Source organism: Nomascus leucogenys, chromosome 9 (genome assembly GCF_006542625.1).
Source record: "Nomascus leucogenys isolate Asia chromosome 9, Asia_NLE_v1, whole genome shotgun sequence".
In the NCBI taxonomy this organism is placed as follows: Eukaryota; Metazoa; Chordata; class Mammalia; order Primates; family Hylobatidae; genus Nomascus; species Nomascus leucogenys.
Genome location: NC_044389.1, coordinates 107,990,423 through 108,012,427, shown reverse-complemented (window position 1 = coordinate 108,012,427; position 22,005 = coordinate 107,990,423). Strand labels below are relative to the sequence as shown.

The 22,005-nt window shown below is 42.5% G+C and overlaps 1 protein-coding gene across 1 annotated transcript in view; it reads right to left on the bottom strand.

Annotated features, from left to right (window-relative positions):
- Positions 1–22,005, bottom strand: part of SFMBT2 (Scm like with four mbt domains 2) — a 247,993-nt gene that overhangs the window by 122,509 nt on the left and 103,479 nt on the right. The window contains exons 5-6 of the mRNA XM_030819341.1: positions 2,891–2,979; positions 927–1,173 (exon numbers count right to left, since the gene is read on the bottom strand). Of these exons, the coding sequence (XP_030675201.1) occupies positions 927–1,173; positions 2,891–2,979 (336 nt within the window). The remainder of the gene's footprint in view (positions 1–926; positions 1,174–2,890; positions 2,980–22,005) is intronic.

Here is a 22,005-nt window from a genome sequence, read left to right as displayed (position 1 = left end):
GGGGGAGTGGGGTGGGAGGTGCCCAGCACCTGGGAATCTGAATTGCACTGCCTGTCCCCTGAAACAGGGGGCCTTGGACAACTAGCTGAACTCCAGTCTCAATTTTCTCTACTGTGAAACGAAATTCGCAACAAACATGCAGCATTTTTTTAGAATCAAAACAAACAATGTACCAGATGTAAAATCACCTGGCACATAGTAAACATTCTAGAATGGTTATTTTGTAAATACTCAGATTTTTAACTAGGTAGGTATGACAGACAGCATAAGGCAGGATTCTTTCCAATTAAGCCTCTGCAAAGCCATTTGATAGTGCATTTGAAGCTAACTAAAATCTTACGTGCCAGGAGAAAACATGATGATCTATCTACTCAATGCTGCTTCTTGGTCAGACTGGATTGTGGTTTGGATATTTAGATGGATGGATGAATGGATGGTCAGATAAATAGATGAATGCTGGATGGATAGGTGGATGAATGGATGGATGAATGGATAAATAGATAAATGGATAGATGGGTGGATGAGTAGGTGGATGGATTGGTGAATGGACAGACAGAGAGATGGGTACATACATGGCCAGAGATTTTGGAACCTACTTACAAGACTATCAAAATTCCTAAAGAAAAACGTGGAGAATATCCTCAAGTCCCAATCTACTGTGTCTTTCCTTTCTGAACCAGTGATTCCCAAGGAACTAGATCAACTTCCCTAAGGCCTCCAACATTGCTTTCTCCTTTGAGAACACTATTGATTGAGGTCTTAGGTTTTAGTCTCTATGGAAAGCATTGTGAAGTTAAAGTGCTTAATATTCACACACTCAGATATAAAAGATACCAGAGAGCTCATACATTTTCTAGAAACACATCCAGGAAAACATCACATCTTTCTCTAAAATACTTTACAGCAGCAAAAGCTTTGGCCCTTACCTGAAGGTGGGTCCATTCTGTATTTATTCTCTTGACACCAACCAACTGGTCGAAGTCTGTAATCCAAGTAAAACAACCACTGGTCATAGGATTCAGTGTCCTCCAATCCCACATAGCGAAGGCGTAATCTTCCTCCAACATTTTCAATCACACTAACTATCCAGTACTGAAAAGGGTTCTGGGAATCCTGAAGTTCTATTAAGGAACCAACTGTAATGAGGTCTATAGGGCCTTTCCCTCGCAGAGGCTGTTTAAACAGAAGCAAAACTCCTTATTTTAAACTTTATTTTAAGGTTCTCATGGAAACAGATGACAGCAGAAGATAATATTTTTTCACACCATCATCCAAGGTAGTGGCGAACAGTCTGGCGTTCCCTCCACCCCGTCCTTGCCCAGCCCATGCCCCGCCCCTTCCCTTTCCTCCCTCCCACACATCCATGTACCCCATTCCGTATCCAACAACAAAAAAATCACAAGTCAATAGAAAATAACAGTTTGTGCTAAGTTCTCACCAAACAAATCACCCTTCCCAGATAAAATTGCTTTTGTTAACAATCAGTATGCTTTTAAGAAGAGTTCTACCCAAATTTGCCTGGACCTAGAAAACATGTGGTAGCGAACAGTCTACTTTTCCAATAGACAGATATTTCTAATACAGAGCATTCAATTTACACCATGACTCTTTCCCAGACATTCATCCTACTGTACTGGCTTCTACTCTAATGACCAAGATGCTCTCATACTTTGATTATGTGACGAAGGCCTAAGTGTGTGTCAATGACATGTTTAACACACAGTAATGATCAGCTAAATTAGACTACTATATAAAATTATTTCTACACTTAACCTGATAATTGGTTTAGAGAATGTATAATTACCGCCCCTTCTAAGAAACCTTCTTAGCATATGATAGCATATGAAAAGGGTGTTTGTTCAGCCAGCTTTGTAGGTAAATACGTTTTAGAAAATTAACATAGTGAGACAATTTGTCCTTTTGAAAGGATGAACTGTCATCATTTTAATTTGTTAATGAACAAAGTAGCTCTAAAGATATATAACAAATACATCAGGCAAAATCTTCACAAAACAAAACCCATTAACTATATTAGACAATGATGTTCTAAAGTGTCAATATCATTTATGAAAAGAGGGAAAGTTTCAGGTTAAGAGAATATGATACTGTCAAAATCCACACCTTATTACTTATTACTTGTTATTCATTAAGTTTTCCCCTTTTTAGGGGCATTCTTAAGAAAAACAGACTACGTAATTCAGTAATTACTTATGACACAGTGCCTTTCTCTTCCTGTTCTATTATATAAATATAAATGCTAAATATACATACTAAAATGTTTCATCATAAAATTATTTTCAAATAAACCATCAAGATTTCGGATTAAACTATGTTTTCTTCAATACATTAAAATTTCCTTGGCTACACTGAAATACGATCTGCCATTTCTCCTCTTGTTTTTACAAGAGAAGTTAATTCAATTATTGGTTAACGTGTGTATGTTCAAATCTTGGGGTTATGCATTGAAACAGAACATTTAATGGAACCACTTATCAATGTACTCCAAGAGACTATATTAGCACATACATAATCTTGTCACCTGTTCAAAACAGTGATTCTACAGGATTTGATTTATATTCACTCACATAGGAAAGAGGCTTAAAGATATAGGACAGTAGGAAGACATCCTAGCATATTGTGATTTAAAAATTGGATTCACATGGAGCAAATTTTCCATTTGCTGATTGCATCACAGGGGAAGTTTCATCAGTGCCATTCAAATCAGTCACCTAAGTAATTCAGGACAAAACAGGAAGGGAGGCTATTTGGATGGCAGTGTCTGCGGAAAGCACGCATCTGCTGAAGGATATATGCAAAGGTGCTGTCAGGTCTGAGCTCACGTAACTGGGGTGCTTCAGAGATACATTAGATGTATAACAACAATACATACACCTTCCAGGAGGTTGGCGGGTGCTGTCCTCGAACCGGTCAAGTCACGTATGAGAAATTCTGTCCAGTCTGTGTACTTCTCTTTGATTGCTGGCAAGACAAAGGAGAAAAAAAAAAAAACACTTCAACACAGCAGCAAAGTATCCAATCAACTCAAAATCACAGCAGTTTTCTCTATGTAGGTTTGATTTCAATGTTTTTCTTAACTTTCATCACCATGCTTAAGTAAATACTAAAACTGAGACCGAAAATGTGTCTCTAAGTAGCGACTTGACACATACCACATGCCCGGGCACCAAGGAGATGAAAGAATCCAAAGTCTTACACCCTATTTAGAAACTTTTCACAAACCACAAAGAAATTATAAAGTATACAATTCAGGAGGTTCCAAGAAAAGAGAGACCAGTGAGGCTAGGGAAATCAGAGAAAGGCTTTCCAGGTGGGAAAATCAAACCAGGCCCCGAAGTACATGAAAAGTTTATACAGTTTCAGAAGAAGGAATTTGCAGACAGAGAAATGGGCACAAAATAACAAGAGGGGTGGACTGAAGGTAAAATGGAGAAATAGAGAAATGGGGAGAATAAGTAATCCCCTCCATATCCATGGGTTCCCCATCCCTGGGTTCAATTCAACCGAGCATCAAAAATATATGAAATAAAATGCATCTTTACTGAACATGTACACTTTTTTTCTTGTTATTATTCCCTAAAAACTCCAATGTAACAACTATTTACAGCATCGACATTGTAGTGGGTACTATAAGTAATCCAGAGATGATTTAAGGTCTGCAGGAAGATGTGCATAGGTTATGTGTGAACTATACTATTTTCTGCTCGAGACTTGAGCATCTGCAAATTTTGGTATCCTTGGGGGTCCTGAAGCCAATCCCCCAACAGATCTCAAGGGACGACTGCACAGTAAATGGTCAGGCTAGGTCACACTCCAAGCACACGGCACTGGGAAATAATACTGAGTGGTAGGAATAAACTACGGACAGCCCAGGAAGTCAATATAGACGCTTAACAAACAGGACATCTCTGTATAAAATGAATCTGGCAATAGTATAAGGGTTTGAATGGAAAGAAAAGAAACTAAAAGCAGGGAAACTGAGGCTGTTTCAGTTATCCAAGTAGAAAAGTGATAGGACTCAAAATAGGGGTGACAGCCCTGTGAACAAGGAAGGAATATATTTGAGGCATCTTTTTTTTTTTGAGACGGAGTCTCGCTCTGTCACCCAGGCTGGAGTGCAGTGGCGCAATCTCAGCTCACTGCAAGCTCCGCCTCCCAGGTTCACGCCATTCTCCTGCCTCAGCCTCCCAAGTAGCTGGGACTACAGGCGCCCGCCACCACGCTCCGCTAATTTTTTGTATTTTTAGTAGAGACGGGGTTTCACCATGTTAGCCAAGACGGTCTCCATCTCCTGATCTCATGATCTGCCTGCCTCGGCCTCCCAAAGTGCTGGGATTACAGGCATGAGCCACCGCGCCCGGCCGAGGCGTTGTTTGAAAAAGAAGTATCAGACTGTGGAGGGCAACATTCTACAAGTGCTTAGAACCCACGACCTGAGGAAAGCATATCTCTTTGGCATGTCTCCCAAGCTACAGATCTCCAAAGGCCCCCCTGGGCTACACCTGCATCCCTGAGGGAACTGAGCCTTCCCAGGGCACCAAGAGATGGATGTGCAAAGTCAGCATAAATGACAGCAAGACCCTATCCCCAGATTAACCACCCACCACAGCCGGTTCTCCATGTGGGCAGCCGAGGATCCACCCAGGACTTCACTCAGCCCCTATTAAAGGTCCAAGACCCAAGTAGTTTGTGCATTGTTTAGGTTCTTCAAAGGCTTGATGTAACCCTTCTGGCTCAAACCTAAAGCAGTGAAATTACTACAAAAGGGAAGTTGGCCATAAGGGTGTGGGGCAGATCTGGGCCCCAACGGGGGATCCACCATCACTGGATGCATGACTTTGAATAATTTACTCAATTTCTCTTAGATTCTTTTCTAGCCAATCAAAGGGTGCCAGGTTGCTAACAATATTTTGCTTATAAGGGGTGTTCTAAGGACTAAAGGAGAGACATATGCAAGTAAAATATAACGAACCCAGGCACACACCAACCAATTAATAAATATTAGCTCTTGTTTTATTATAAACATGTACTAAATTATTACATATATCTTTGTAATCTGCTGGTTATTGGTTATTCATACCCATGATATCTAGATTGAAACTTCCAACGAGCTTTGGCAGAACAGCCAGTAGAATGGAGGCCAACACACAAGCCAAGCAGTGGCCGGACCTGCTGCTTCGTCACTAACTCGCCTCTCAGTCAACATCCGCCCATGCACAAGGATGATCATCAGACCAAGAGCAAAACCAACATGCACGGAACTCAGACAAACAAGTCCGAGTCCAGCTTTACCTTATACGGCAACATCCTAGCCTCACCCCACTTATAATAAAGAATAACTCATCTGTTTGTCTGCTTTTATCACTAGATTTTTTTTTCCTCAAATAAAATGTCACCTTCCTTATTTTATACATACATACTCACATGGAAATACAAACACAAAAATATTGTATGCTCAGCACTTTGGGAGGCTGAGCATAAAACTGTGTTCTTGTGTTCTCTTCCTTCATTATAAATGTAGTCATCATTTTTCAAATGCTACACCCTTTTTAAAAGTGGCCCTCTTGCATGGCTAGGGTCACTGAGACGAAAACAAAGATACACAAGCCAAATGAACTAAAATCTGGACTCACCTTACGCTTTACAAAGACCTTCATTTACCCTCTCTGTTTTGTTCTGCCTAACAATGCTAACAGGTGCTTCTTCTTCACTAACTCTTACCCAAGTTCACAGAAAAAAACTAGAAACAGCGGCCAGGTGCGGTGGCTCACACCTGCAATCCCAGCACTTTGGGAGGCCAAGGCGGGTGGATCACAAGATCAGGAGTTCAAGATCAGCCTGGCCAATATGGTGAAACCCCATCTCTACTAAAAATAGAAAAATGAGCTGGGTGTGGTGGCGGGTGTCTGTGGTCCCAGCTACTCAGGAGACTGAGACAAGAGAATCACTTGAACCCAGGAAGTGGAGGTTGCAGTGAGCCGAAATCGTGCCACTGCACTCCAGCCTGGGCGACAGAGCGAGACAGTGTCTCAGAAAAAAAAAAACAAAAACTAGAAACAGCCTCAAGCCCCCAAGTGTTCAGAGCCCAATCTCACATGGAGTCTTTCCAGTAGATTCTCTGATTCTCCAAAGCTTTTGCAAACAGATAAATCAGTAATTTAAATTGCAGGCATGATGGAGATAATATGAAAATGACTCACATAAGTTTCAAGATTAGGACAAAATATACAACTGTACCCCATAAATATGCATTTCCTATCTCATTACAAAAGAAGAACAATTATTATAATCCAGCGATAAAGGGTCCTGTGCCTAACACAGGACGTCTATATCCACCACGGGAAGAAAGCTCTATTTTCCACAGGGTTGTTGCTAACAAGTTAACATTTAAGTGAAAATTTTTAAAATATGCAAGCACCCTATGAAGTCACTGCACAATGCTGAAATTTAAACGGTCAAAGTCATAGCAAGGGAGCTCTAGGGACAGCTCTGACATTTACTCTTGCGAGCCTCAAGTTCCCAGAGGTCCTATAGCTTTCCTTTATATGTGTCTACATAAGACTCAAGCAATCTTTTATGAGCCACAGACTATCTAAATGAATTGCTCTCCATGGAAGATGTATCTATAAAGTCATGAACGTATACAGACCACTTTAGGTTAAAAGTAGAAAAGAAACATTCTCAAGAATCTTGCTAATTTTATAAGAAAAACTGTATCAGTCAACATTTAGCTCTCAAAGCTCTAAATGTTCAAATGTACCATAAACCTATTACAACAAATATTGCTATAAAATAAAAACTGAGTATAACCAATTTACAATTCCTAGTCCATGGAGTTACCTTAAGCACTGATTAATTCAGTTAAATTCTGGTAAATAAAAGTTGCCTTGCAATTCCTTAGAATTCACTGCAATGGAAGCTAATTGGCATTGCTCGGTGTGATCATTTAAACTTCTAACTAGAAATTTTAAAACTATAAACTTTATTCTGCAGTACGTCTCTCTTCCAAGACTCCAACTCGGCACTCTCAGCTGTAAGCCAAATCCTTGTCTAAGATCATTATGTTATTCTTCAAAGTGAAGGACCAATCCACACTTGAAACATCAGCAAACTCAAAACCTGCCCTGCGCCCAACTACAGCACCAAAGGTGAACTCCACGGCAGGAGAGAAATGATCAGGGAGAAAAACACTCTGCAATTTCAGGTGGAGGAAGGTTTACCCGTAACTTGGTAATCATCGCTCCATGCTTTCAGCTGATAAAGGCAAACTCCTAGAAAGTCATAAGAAACAAAAAAAAAAGAAACTTTTTACCACATTCTCATGAACATTTTTTCAAGGTTTTACTTAGTTATAATATTATATAAGCATTCCACTATACCTTTTAAAAATCCAAGTTCCATTCCACTAATACCTCACTTTGGAGAGGTGCCCACATCACAGTGAAGGAAGGAATCATTAACTTGGTTTCAGAACTCAAGTTCTGAGCTTCAGTTACACACACATATGTTTCTTGAGGACATTTAAAGATGGACCCAAATCCCACAAATGCTTTATTAGGATTATAAAGCTGCCGAGCTGGACATGGTGGCTCACACCTGTAATCCCAACATTTTGGGAGGCCAAGGCAGGAGGATCTCTTGAGGCCAGAAGTTCAAGACCATCCTGGGTAACACAGCAAGACCCCATCTCTACAATTTTTTTTTTTAACTTAGCTGGGCATGGTAGTGGGTGGCTGTAGCCCCAGCTGCTTGGGAGGCTGAGGCAGGAGAATGGTGTGAGCCCAGGAGTTCGAGGCTGCAGTGGGCTATGATCACACCGCTGCACTCCAGCCTAGGTAAGAGAGTAAGACCATGTCTGTAAAAAAAGAAAAAGAAAGCAAGCTATCTACAAATTGAGTCCCATCTAAAGGCAGAAGATTAGCATCACTTTTTCAGAATTTGGGAAAATATCGCTAATGTTGGATTTCAAGCCCCATCAAGTGCACATCCCCGTAGAGTCTGAAGCCGGATCACCTCTCAGGGACGTGACCTGTGTAGACCGGGCTGTGACTATAAAGCCCTTGGTCAGGGCTGCCCGTGCAGGCAGACGATGAACAAGGAGGCCCGTGCTGGGGTCAGGAGGACAGACACTGTCAGCCCAGGCTCCTCAATGCCTTCCCACGTCACAGTAGAACAGACAGGTCTGCTGAGACCAGCTTCCCCATGCCTACCCATTCTCTGAGAGACGGGGGAGAGTAATTACAATGAAGAGAAAGGCCATTTTCACTCAAACCCACCCTAGCCCACAGGAAGGGAGTTTGAGTCCCATCCCTATGTGACAGCATTTAAACACACAGGGTATTTCATTTTTTGTTGTCTTTCTGGCAATTTTCTGAACTTACTTCCAATCAACGCTTCTTTGAATTCATTCCGTGGGTCACAGTTTTCATTTGCAATGTTTCTTTCTTGCTTCTGGTAGTTCCTTCCTTCTAAAACCTTTTCTTTAACAAGATGCCCTTTTCAAAACCTCTCATTACGGTAATGAGAGGTGTTTCTCCTCCCCTGTTCCCCGGGTCTTCTCTGATTCCTGGGGGCTGTTTTGTTGTTTCTTCATCTCATCCTGCCCTCTTTGATCAGAAGCTTTCCTGGAGTGTCTGGCCAACAATGCTCATGCATCATACTTACATATGAAACAACAGAAACCCTGGAGAGGCTGGTGTCCTGGGCAGAGAGGTCTGACTCAGAGAGTGGGCATTGGAGTAATTCCCCTTCTAAGAAGCTGCCTTCCAAACTAGCAACAGCGGTTCTCCCCAGACAATTCAGTCCATTTCTTCAGAGATGAGGCAGAGGAATAAATATCTGGTTTCTAGTCCTTGGTTGTACCCACGGCAGGGGTGGAAGAAGGACAGAATCCGTGAAGTGATGTGACTACAGGCATCCCATGGAACCCTGTGATTTTCAGCCGCACGTGGGACTCCCACCCACCCAGCATTCAAAGTCTCCAACGTGAGCCTCCCCAGCTGCAGCCCCCACACTAATTGAGTAGTCACGGAGCCTTATCAGCTTCCAGGCTGCCAGAAACATTGTCAAATCCCTTTTCCATGCTGGTAGCCTTTAAGTTCTTTGTGTTGTTGATATATGTATTATTTTTCCACTACCATTTTAATGGGGTCTCTGGAGGAAAAAGAGATAAATAAGAGTGCTTAATCCACTAAAACTCCTCCCAGCTCACAAGAGAACCGAGCCTTCTCAACGAGACGTCAGGTAGCAGCCTTTGACTTCTCAGGGGAAGACTTAACACTGACTTTGCTAAAGAAAAAAGGAGGCAACAGTAGACCTTGAATGATAAATGGAAGCACCTGCTCTTACTATTAAGAAAAAAGATGACAGAGTTCTTTCCCTTGGAGATGTGTAAAGGAGAACCTACATTAATTTTTCATGTAAGGTTCAAATTAGATTGTTCCTTCAAACAAAAAGATAGATCATAAAATGATTCAACAGGATTGACAAGCTCCTAGTGCTACCTACTACTGAGGTTCAAACACACAGATAAAAGTATTGCTGTCTTTAATAATGAATGTAACCCAGATGAAGATATAACTTGTGAAGAATGTCAGAAAAATTACACTTACACACACGCATACCCCTTAGTACCTGTCATATAAAGATTGTTAGAGGACAAGTTTCATTTCAACCTTTCAAGACTCTTTCAGTTGTAAAAATACACTCGTATGATTAAGAAAAGAAATAGTATCATTTTGTTGTAAAGAATAAGATTTAGGTGGGGCGCAGTGGCTCACGCCTGTAATCCCAGCACTTTAGGAGGGTGAGGTGGGTGGATCACCTGAGGCCAGGAGTTCAAGACCCGTCTCTACTAAAAACACAAAAATTAGCTGGGCATGGTGGCGGGTGCCTGTAGTCCCAGCTACTAAGAAGGTTGAGGCAGGAGAATTGCTTGAACCTGGAAGGTTGCAGTGAGCCAAGATTGTGCCACTCTACTCCAGGCTGGGTGATAAAGCAAGACTCTGTCTCAAAAAAAAAAAAAAAAGAATAGGATTTAACAAAGACATTATCTAAGAATTGTCGGAAGCAAATGACACAGCCCTAACACAGTGATGACATTAGGGTGAAAGGAATGCAGTGGCGTGATCTCGGCTCACTGCAACCTCCACCCCCTGGGTTCAAGTGATTCTCCTGCCTCAGCCTCCCAAGCAGCTGGGATTACAGGCACCCACCACCATCTCCAGCCTCGGCTTCCCGAGTAGCTGGGACTACAGGCAAGCCCTACCACATCCAGCTACTTTTTATATTTTTAGAAGAGACTGGGTTTCACCATGTTGGCCAGGCTGGTCTCGAACTCCTGACCTCAGGTGATCTGCCCACCTTGGCCTCCCAAAGTGCTGGGATTACAAGGGTGAGCCACCATGCCTGGTCAAAGTATTTTTTTTAAATATGAAGGTAAAGCTAATGGGATTTGCTGAAGGGCTGCAAGAGAAGTAGAACACAGAAATGTCCCTGAGGCTTTCTGGCCCAAGCACTTGAAGAATGGAGTTGCCCTTTACTGAGATGAGGCAGATTCAAGGGATGCAAATACCAAGGGCAAGCTCCACTGGCCCTCATAGTCATTAAGATCATTAAGATGACTATGAGATACTGCATCACAGCTAGACTGCATAATAAAGAGACCCAAAAACACAGCCACAGAGGTGCAAGCACAGTCAAAGTTCCTCTCTCTCTTTCTCTCTCTCTCTCATCCAAGGCAGGTGATATAGGGTGATACAGAGCTCTGCTTCCCAAGATACCTTAGGAGCCCAGGGTCTTTCTATCCTGTCACTCTGCTCTAAGTCAGGGCAGGGAAACAGATGGTTCAGCACATCCCAGCCCATGGAAAGAGGGAAAGAACGTAAGTAAAGATGAACAATTTCCATCTCATCAGTTACGCTGATGTATACCAGTGATGTATATCACAGACATCACTTCCTTGCTGGGCATGGCCACATCTCATAGTACAATAGGAGGTATGTCCCAAAGGGACCCCAGGAGTTCTCTGGAGCAGTGAGCTAGGACAGAGCCCAGCTGGAAGTACTGAACCTACATTCATTCAGGTTCCCCATGAAATATGTACTTCCCCACTGCTAGGGTCAGGGAAGGTACTGTAATTACTGTTTATCCCCTAATATCATGGCTGTTTTCTATGCTTACAAGAAAGGAAACCCACACAATGGAAGGATCCTTCCAATAAAAAGCACGCTGACTCACCCAGCGGCATCTCTATGGGATAACAGGATGTGAGGTAAACCCTTGGTCCATGTACATCTCACCTTCCTCCAGTGAAACCTCATCCTAAACCTGTAATATACGATGTTGTAGAATTTATCTCTGACCCTAGCATGTAACAGTAAGACTGGACAGAACCCACCTTGCATTGTACAAGTATCTAGACTCTATCTGGACAGCCATGTGCCCAGCTAAGTCTATTTCCAAGTAATAAAAATATTTCAAGAAGGAAGGAATAATCAATCTTGTCAAATGCTGCTGATAGACAAGTGAGGTGAAATCTGACATGAGACTCTTAATTTTTGTAACACTATTACTATAAAATTAATTCCGACAGTTAATTTTTCTAACACTGTTACTCTAAAATTAATTCTGATGGTTAATTTTTGTAACATTGTTACTCTAAAATTAATTCCTAGGTGCAGAACAGCAAAGGACTTCCTAGTTATTGGCAAACTGCTCTCCAAAGTCATTCTTTTTTTTTTTTTTTTTTTTTTTTTTTTGAGACGGAGTCTTGCTCTGTTGCCCAGGCTGGAGTGCAGTGGCGCGATCTCGGCTCACTGCAAGCTCCGCCTCCCGGGTTCACACCATTCTCCTGCCTCAGCCTCCCGAGTAGCTGGGACTACAGGCGCCCGCCACCACGCCCAGCTAATTTTTTGTATTTTTAGTAGAGACGGGGTTTCACCGTGGTCTCGATCTCCTGACCTCGTGATCCGCCCGCCTCGACCTCCCAAAGTGCTGCGATTACAAGCGTGAGCCACCGCGCCCGGCCCCAAAGTCATTCTTACAACCTCATCATCCCCAGTGCTCTCCGTCCTCGGGAGTATTTTATATAATCAGACTTCTTAAAGTTTCACTAATCTGAAGTACATGAAACTGTCTTTTTCCTTTGCTTGTTTGTTTTACTGATCATCAGTGCTGTTTAGTATCATTACACTATGACAATTCAGGTTTCCCTTCTGGGAACTGCCTATTCACATCCCCTGTATACATTTCTCTATAGACTCTTTTTTTTATATACTTGTTAATGGTTTATTTATCAAGAGAAACTATTTATGCTTCATGGTTCAGAAACACAGGTCAGTGACAAACTTCTAGGTAATTCAACCTAAATAAATTCCTTATATTCCAAATTGCATTGCATCCTGAAAGATGCTAGCCTTCCTCATCTCCTCAAAATCTTTCACAGAATTACAATTCTTGTAGAAGTCTGTATCTGCCTTTTTCCTTGGTTCAGCCACAGCAAACTGAGACAAAGCTGCAACCTCCAGAAATACGACGAATGCTCTCACAACATACTGTGTTCCTGTGTCTACAGGATTCGTCTGGCTGTCCACTCCAGGAGACTGGGACCACCCACGCCCACGGTGTCCAAAACCACACACCCAGCACCTCCAACAACTGGCCAACAAATAGTAGGTTACACCTCCAACAACTAGTAGGCCACAGACGAACTTGTGTCACAGGAAGGAAAGATGGGCAGATTTAGATGGCTTTAGAAATTGTATCTGTTTCACTAATCTTTTGATGACATACAACTTGCTGAATTCAGACTAAGAGCGACTGTTACCATAAATATTCATTGCACAGACCTTTCATTAAAATATGACTTAAATAGCATACCACAAGCATTCACATACTGCCATTTCTTTTTATTTTATTTTTTTGTATTTGCATAGTTTGTAACCGCTTACATAAGTGAATTATCACTTGCAATGTTCGTTTCAGCATGTGTAACCTAGAAAGCCAGGTATCGGTCCGTTTAAGTGTTTTGGCACTTAGTATCTTGTGTGGTAAAGACACTCAGTTAATATTTTTCTGGAGTTCTCTGCTGTATGATTAGTCCATTAGGTAACACCAATACTGTTCATTTCAGACAAGGGAAACAACAAGAGATGAAAGAAAATCCAGGTACTACACAACAGGACTTTAATCCCAAAGGACCCAACGCTTTCTCTGAAGTTCCCAAGAAGATCTTAGCACTAGAAACAACCAGGATTTGCTAAAGAAACACCACAGAGATGAAAACCATTTACGACTTTCTCAAGGCACACAACCCACACCCCTGCGCAAGGTATCTTTAAGAGTCTACAAGATAAATAACCTCTAAAACGATCAGATGAAATTTAACACCTTGTCACTGTTTACTGGCTAAAGAATTTTATCCCATAAAATATGGAATCTCTCATTCTTGCACATTTTCTCCAATCCTTCTCTAGCTGCCAATAGCTCACTTTCATAGATGTTACTGCTCCTGCTTTAAACGTTTTCCTGCTTTTAAAGAATCACCTTCCAAAGAGTCAGCCACTTTTCTTCCATTCTCCACTAAAAAGAAAAAAAAAAATTTCTTACAGTTCTTTTTATTAGCTCACTCTGCAGAAAAACTGTCAAGACTGAATTGACATATCACACAGGTCCAGGGCTCCAAGTTCAATGGAATAAGACACTTGCTTGTTAAAGATTTTATTCTCCTAGGTCTCACTCTATTTTTCATACTTGACTTACTTCTTCCTGTAAAGTTACTTTCTTTCCTGAAGCAAAAGAACTTCCATTCAAATTTTTCCCAATATTCCCTTTGGGAATATTGTCTCCTTCCTATGAGAAGGAGACAAACTTGCAGAAAGTTTACATTAACATGCCCTTAGGTAGCTGACAAAATGAGTTGGCCTCTTGTTCAACAGTATTTAGGTTGCTGTCTGTGATGGTTAATTTTATGTCAACTTGCCTGGGCCACAGTGCCCAGATATATGGTTGAACCCTACTCCAGATTTTTCTGGGAGGGTGATTTTGGTGAGATTAACATTTCAATTGCTGGGCTTTGAGTAAAGCAGGCCACCCTCACTGATGTGGGTGGGCCTCGTCCAATCAGTTGAAGGCCTGGCTAGAACAAAAGACTGACCTCCCCTGAGCAAGAGGGAATCCTCCAGCAGGCGGCCTGCAGGTTCCATCACAGCAGCAGCTCTTCCTGGGTCTAACGCAGACAGCCTTGGACTGGAACTGCAACTCTTCCCTGAGTCCCCTGCCTGCCAGCCTGCCCAGTCAGAGCTCAGACTCACCACACCTCCACAGTCGTGAGAGTATCTATATATACACACATTCTATTGGTTCCATTTCTTTGGAGAATCCTAACACATTGCCTTACCATTACTTTTCTAAAGGTTCAGCAGGCCAAAAAAATAAAAACACTCCTAGAAAAGGGAAAACAGCAATGAATCAGTCATCAGACAGCTCTTGCAGGCCATGCCTTTGAGAGTGCACAGAAGGAAGAATGAGATGGCCTTGCACTCACTGAGAAAGCTGCAAAACACAGGAAATGGCAGGCTCCAGATGGCACTACCTGGGTTGGAGTCCCAGCTACAACCACATTGGCTGTGTGACATCAGAAAAGCTGCCTAACCTCTCCAGGTGTGTTTCCTCGCTTGTAAAACAAGCCTACTGGCTGGACCACCTGGTAGGGCCTCCTGAACACTAAGTGAAACAACCATGCACAAGAAGGTGCTCAGCATAGGGCTGGGCAGGGGCTCAGAGCCAAATAAAGGAAAAGGGGGAGAGAGAAAAGGAGGGGGAGGATGAATGGGAGGGGGAGGAGAAGCAGGAGGAGGATGAGGAGGCCATCCGGGGTGGGGGTAAAATGACCCCAACCACTCTGATGAGCTACTGCAGAGAAATAAGGCAATTTAAAAAACTAGTTGGAGAAATTTTCTTTAATGCTACATTTTAAAATTTTGAAACAAAAGCCAAACAATTGTCAAAGTCACATAATTGCTTCAAATAGGAAGAGAAAACTGAATTCAGTGTTAAATTATAAATTCGCTATAAATTTTCACTTCACGATGACACACACATTCAGCACATGCAAGAGTGTGACCTGGGTGAAAATATGGCCTCGACACCTGTACATCTGAGGATAGTATCTGCAATCCCTGTCTGCCTCCCATGCCCTCCCTGTTATCAGCACCCCCACCACCTCCACAGTGGGAGCGCCATGGGCTGACTCATATTCTCAACCCAGGGGGCTCTCACTTTTGCCTAAAGGCAGAATCCACCCTCAGTGGGGCTCGCAGGTGAGGCCTGAAGGTGGTCGTGCTGCTGTTGGCTGCTCGCCCGGCACCCAGAGGCCCTCGCAGTTTGTCCTTTGCCAATGAGTGCTAGATTTTTGGATCAGAAAATAATTGGAATTCCAAGCAACTGCAGAGATCCTGCCTCTTGGGATTCCCCTAACAGCCAGCCTCTGCGGGGTATGTCTGGGGAGCAGAAAAGCGGTCAACACACTCGGTACTTCCAGCTTCTCCTTCGAGTCTCACTCCAAACCCTGACCATGATGTCCACTCACTGTGCTGAGCACCCCCTAGAGAGACTGAGACCTCCACCCTGTGCACGTGATCTAGTCCAACTGATGCTCACACTCTCCACCCTGGGTCACCACATGTGAACTGCTGGAATGTCACTTACCCAAAAGCCCAATAGCCAGGCCAGTTCCCTAGCTCCGGACAGGCCTGTTCCTGAAGTCTGTCTGACCAGTTATTGCCTCTTCTAAAGCAAAGGTTCTTAACTCATCAACAGGTCTGGATGGGCTCCCCAGGGATCGCGAGCCCATACAATGAAATACAAGGCTGCGAAATATGTGTGAGTGTTGTGCATATGTCTGTATGTGCATCTATGTGCATGTATGTGTATGTAGGTGTGTATGTGTGTATGTGCATGTGTATACGTGTATTTGCATATGTGTGTGCATATGTGCGCATGTATATGTGTATGTATGTGTATGTGTATGTATGTATGTGTATGTGTGTGTGTATATGTGTGTGTTCATGTGTGTACGTGTGTCTGTGTGTGTGCATCTAAGACCTCTTCCAAGAAGCTTCATTGGATTTATCAGATTCTCAAAGAGCACCATGACCCCGAAAAGATTACGAACAACTACTGCATAGAAAATATTATTACATTAAAATGTAGCTGTGGGCTGGTCATGGTGGCTCACGTCTGTAATCCCAGCACTTTGGGAGGCCGAGGCGGGTGGATCACCTGAGTTCAGGAGTTCGAGACCAGCCTGGCCAACATGGCGAAACCCCGTCTCTGCTACAAAATACAAAAATTAGCCCAAATCAACACAATATACATTCTTCTAAGTGCCACATGGCACTTATTCTAAAACCATAAAAACCCCAGAAGAAAACCTAGGCAATACCATTCAAGACACAGGCATGGGCAAGGACTTCATGACGAAAAAACCAAAAGCAATTGCAACGAAAGCCAAAATTGACAAATAGGTTCTAATTAAACTAAAGAGCTTCTGCACAGCAAAATAAACTATCATAAGAGTAAAGAGGCAACCCACAAAATGGGAGAAAATGTTTGCAATCTACCCATCTGACAAAGGGCTAATATCCAGAATTTATAAGGAACTTTAACATATTTACAAGAAAAAAACAACCCCATCAAAAAGTGGGCAAAGGATATGAACAGACACTTCTCAAAAGAAGACATTTACGTGGCCAATGAAGATATTTTAAAAAGCTCAACATCGCTGATCATCAGAGAAATGCAAATCAAAACCATAACGAGATACCATCTCATGCCAGTCAGAATGGTGATTATTAAAAAGTCAGGAAACAATAGATGCTGGTGAGGCTGTGGAGAAACAGGAATGCTTTTACACTGTTGGTGGGAGTGTAAATTAGTTCAACCATTGTGGAAGACAGTGTGGCGATTCCTCAAAGATCTAGAACCAGAAATACCATTTGACCCAGCAATCCCATTTATTTATATATTAAATATATGTGTGCATGTGTCTTTATAGTACAATGATTTATATACCCAAAGGAATGTAATCATTCTACTATAAAGACACATGCACACATATGTTTATTGCAGCAGTGTTTACTATAGCAAAGACATGGAGCCAACCCAAATACCCATCGATGGTAGACCGAATAAGGAAAATGTGGCACATATACACTGTGTAGCCATAAAAAGGAATGAATACTACACAGCCATGAAAAGGAATAAGATCATATCCTTTGCAGGGACACGGATGAAGCTGGAAGTCATCATCCTCAGAAAACTAACACAGAAACAGAAAACCAAACATCGCATGTTCTCACTCGTAAGTGGGAGTTGAAGATTGAGAACACATGGACACAGAGAGGAGAACATCACACACCAGGGCCTGCTGGGGGATGTGGGGTGGAGGGGGAAGGGAGGAAACTTAAGAGGACAGGTCAACAGGTGCAGCAAACCACCATGGCACACGTAACCTATGCAACAAACCTGCACGTTCTGCACGTGTATCTGGCTTTTTTTTTTAAGAAATAAAGAAAAAATAAAGACTAAAAGAGACTAAGCAGGCTACACTCACACTGAGTAACAAATATCCTAGGGAGTATCTGCCACCGATGTATGACAGACTCCCACTCTCATTTCATGGGGCTGAGTCGTTCACTCCAACTTCCAAGGTAGTCTTTTGACAACATTCCTGGTCAACCCTCAGGCTTCTCATTCAGTGTGCCTGCATTTCACACTGCCCCCTTCACACATACTTTAGAACACCCTCCTCAATCCCTGCCCACCCAGCCTGGGAATTTCCCTCCCATGTGGTGCATGTCACACATCACAGTATCTGCCCAGCTGTTCCCTACCACTTCTTACAGCCCACTGCATTCCGTGAGGATGGAAAAGCATTATTCTTGTTCAAACTTTCTCCTCCAGGCCCAGCATCATCTCTGGCACTGAGTAGAAATCTAATAAACAATTGGCAAATGCACAAATGTATTTTTAAGAATGTTGTATATTTAGTGAGTTAGAGCACTGGATTAAAGGTTAAACGACTTTCTGGACTATTTCTGTCATTAGCTGCAAACTCCAAGAGAGCTGCTTAGACTGTTTGGAATTTAGCATTATACAGTTAGAAAGATGATAAATTGCTTCTACTGAAAACACACAGGCTGACTGTTTTCCTTTGCGTCGCACGAAAGTCCAGATACTGGAGAGAAAATAAAGATCATTAAGACACAGTCCTTATGTTCAAGAAGTTTCATAAGGAAAACAGGAATGTAAGCAGGTAACTCAGAGAGGGAAGGAGTAAACCCCAGATACTGTGGAAGCCCTGGGGTCAGGGCCAGGATGCTTCCCGATAGAGGCAGTTGAGAACTGTGCCTTCAACGAACAGAAGTTCCTTCACTGAAAGTCTCAGGGAAGGCAATCGTCAGCATAAAGATCGTCATGTGCAAATCAGCGTGAGGCAGTTATTAGTGTCTTTATGTCATGTGCAAATCAGCGTGAGACACTAGTAACTAGCAAGACACTGTGGACTAGTTGCCAATCCCTCTACAGGGATCGTTCTGAAAGGAGAGATGCCACAGAAAGGCTGATGGGTCAAGCAGCTCTTCCAATCATCAAGTGAGGAATGAAGAAAGCCTGAACTCATAAGAGCGGAGGAAACCCAGGAGGGACTGGAACAAAGTCCAGGCACAGAGGCCCGCAGGCCTGAAGGGGCCTGGGCTGTATCTATACACTTAGTCATCGGCAGTTAATGGCACACTTTCCACTGAGGCAGTGGGGGCAGGACCCCCAGACAGGTGAATTCGCAGAACACCAGCCAGGGGCATCTCCGCTGCCTCCACAGGACAAACCAGAAACTGCAATGAGAGGGGAGGAGCTGTAGCTCCGAGTTGGGCCATTTACTGTTCTGAAACGCAGAAACTGGCATTTCCTGACAGGGGCTCCCCAGAAGTCACCTAGTATGAGAGCCATGCCTCTCTACAGATGCCAGGAGTCCCCATCCCGGCCTTTCCTGGGGCTGCCGAAAGAAAAGGGAGGAGAACTGCGTGGCTCTAGGCTATCGAAAGGGGAAAAAACCACTGGTTTAGAATTTTTTTAAAAACCGTTCTGGGCTGGCAGACCTCAGGAGCTAACCTCGCATAGTTACGCAGACTAGAACCTCCACTGACCCCAAGGGACAAGCGAGGTGCGGACTGGGGGAAGCACAGAGACTATCATAAGCCTCCATATGGTCCCAGTCACGGGTCCACAATTCCACCCAGACAGCAATAGAAAACTACCAGAAAACAACACAAATCCTCTGGCGACGTAATTCCACGACCTACCTTGATAACTTGCCTTCCGTTCTCCACTTGCGGAAAACGCCCTCTTAATTCCAACCTAAACGTTCACGCCTGTGTCCTCAGCTTCCCTCCTTTTTCGCCGAAGTCCCTGTACAACCTACACCCAGATAGTTACTCGTTTGCTAATAAGACAAGGCACCCTCCCTCTTCTCTCATGTAGTTGAAATATTGCAGCAACAAACTCAATTCTTATAGTCTGAATTCATCTTCAAAATGTTACTATTACCCCAGTCATAGTATTTGCTTCAATAGCAATGCTGTGGGGATTAACATTAACTAGTTAGCCACAAAGAGAATAAATGTCACTCCACATGCTGAGGAGCAGAGTGGGAGCTCACAGCTCCAAACGTGGCTGTGACATCGACCCTTGACCCTTGGCATAACCCAGGGGAAGTTCCTAAACGCAACAAGCCAGGGTTTCCATGACTATTCTGTAAGCAGAGATGCATGCCTGGGCAAGCTTGATTCTTGTTTTTATGAGCGAGAAGGTCTAGTAAAAGTGATTGATTACAAGGAGTATTCCAAAGTGCGAGAATCGTGATTCAACATCATAAATCAGGTTGTTATTAAAGGAAAATTGTTGAGGAAGAACAAAAATTATGACACGCCTTACCCTCCTCAGTTCAGGTGGAGCTGAGGAGACCCCGCGCCTAAAATACGAGCTGCATTTGGTTTGTAAGCACCAGTCGGAACGAAAGGAGGTGTATTTGAATAACTGACTCCCTCACTCTCTCTCTCTTTCTCTTTCTTATCAATAACAGAACAGGAAATTTAGAATAAGTAAAGTTCCTAAGGTTTTGTCTTCTATGATTCTTCAAATAGACAAATCAAAAACACTATATCATAAAACATTTCAATAAAAACTTTGCATAAGGGTTACAATATGTAAAAAAAAAAAAAAATGCTGCACCTGTAGCTGTCAATAAGTCATTCTGAGTGCTGACTGTAAGTTCTGCCTGCTTTATTTCACAACCAGAATGCATTTGGATTATTGCATGTGGCAGTTCTTGAAAAAGTCAGTTGTAAACAGACCCTGAACAAATTCCCTGAATTTTTCTTCTATCAATTACATGAGATCAAATTATGTTTGTGAAAAATGAAGATTTACTACTAGCAATTATTTTTAAGCAATGAAATGTAGCAGATATTAACTTACAGTTTTCTTCCTGTTAACACTAAGACTGTATTAGATGAAATTTATAGTTGTTTAACAAAACAAAAACTATTATGTCAGCCTTAGAAGCAGTAATTCTTCAATTTATGTAGAGCAAACAATTCATGCCAGATAAGCAGAGAGAAATAAATTTCCTACTCACTTTGCAACCATTATTCTTTCCATCACGGAAAGATGCGGTAATCTGAGATTTAAAAGAAAGAGAGAGAGAGAGAGAGACAGAGAAAAAGAGGAAGAGAAAGGGTGGTGTAATAAAATAGGGCCTTATTTAGACACTTAATCTAACCACAACCTAGAATTCACTTATCCAATAATCATAAGCTCTTGGTGATTTTTGTCAGTATATCCAGTATTTCAATAACCCCAGTACAATAAACTACTGAGATTTAAAACCAGTCCGAAATGCCCCTTTCAACAACCACTCCTCATCAAAATTCTAATTTCTTTAGAATATTTTCTGCAGGAAGAAAAAGGGAGAAGCAATATTTCATTACCATTTTAGAATGATTTTGTAAGCAGGGACATAAATGTAGTCACACATATTTATGCAGGATAGGAACTTATCTTGCTTGACCACATAAAAAGTTAGGTTACATGGGAGTGGAGAAGATCAAAGATTATTTCATTGTTCTTTTCTCTCATTTCCCTTCCTGCATGTTACTAAGGATCCTGCGACACCCGACAGAAGGTGCTGGCCGAAAGGCAGGAGCCCACGATAAATGAAGTGCTCTCTGCATGGGCGAGGTGGGCCATGGAGATGGCTCTTCAGCACACACAGCAGCAAAACAGAATGAACCCAAGCAAATCACTCGCTGACATGGTTTGGCTATGTCCCCACCCAAATCTCATCTTGAACTGTAGCTCCCACAATTCACTTGTATCTTGGGAGGGACCCAGTGGGAGGTAACTGAATCACGGGATGGGTCTTTCCCATGCTGTTCTTGTGATAGGGAGTCTCACCAGATCTGATGGTTTCATAAAGGGGAGTTCCCCTGCACACGCTCTCTTGCCCGTCACCATACAAGACATACCTTTGCTCCCCTTTGACTTCCGCCATGATTGTGAGGCCTCCCCAGCCATGTGGAACTGTGAGTCCATTAAACTTCTTTTTTTATATACAAATTACCCAGTCTTGGGTATTTCTTCATAGCAGAGTGAAAATGGACTAATACATGTACTAAGGGGCTTGGTTTTCTCAATATGGTTACAAGGAGTCCCTAACTTAACAAACAGGTTATGTTCCAAGGGACCTTTAACAAATCAGTGTCAGAACTCCCAAACTCATTTGAATAACAGCAATAGCTCAGTGAGGAATGGCTGTCCAGGCCCTTAGACTTTACAGATATGAAATATACTGAATATGATTTAACTATGCCTAAATATCCTATCGATGCCGTCCATCAGAGACAGAAATTCTAACTCCAAAGATTCATG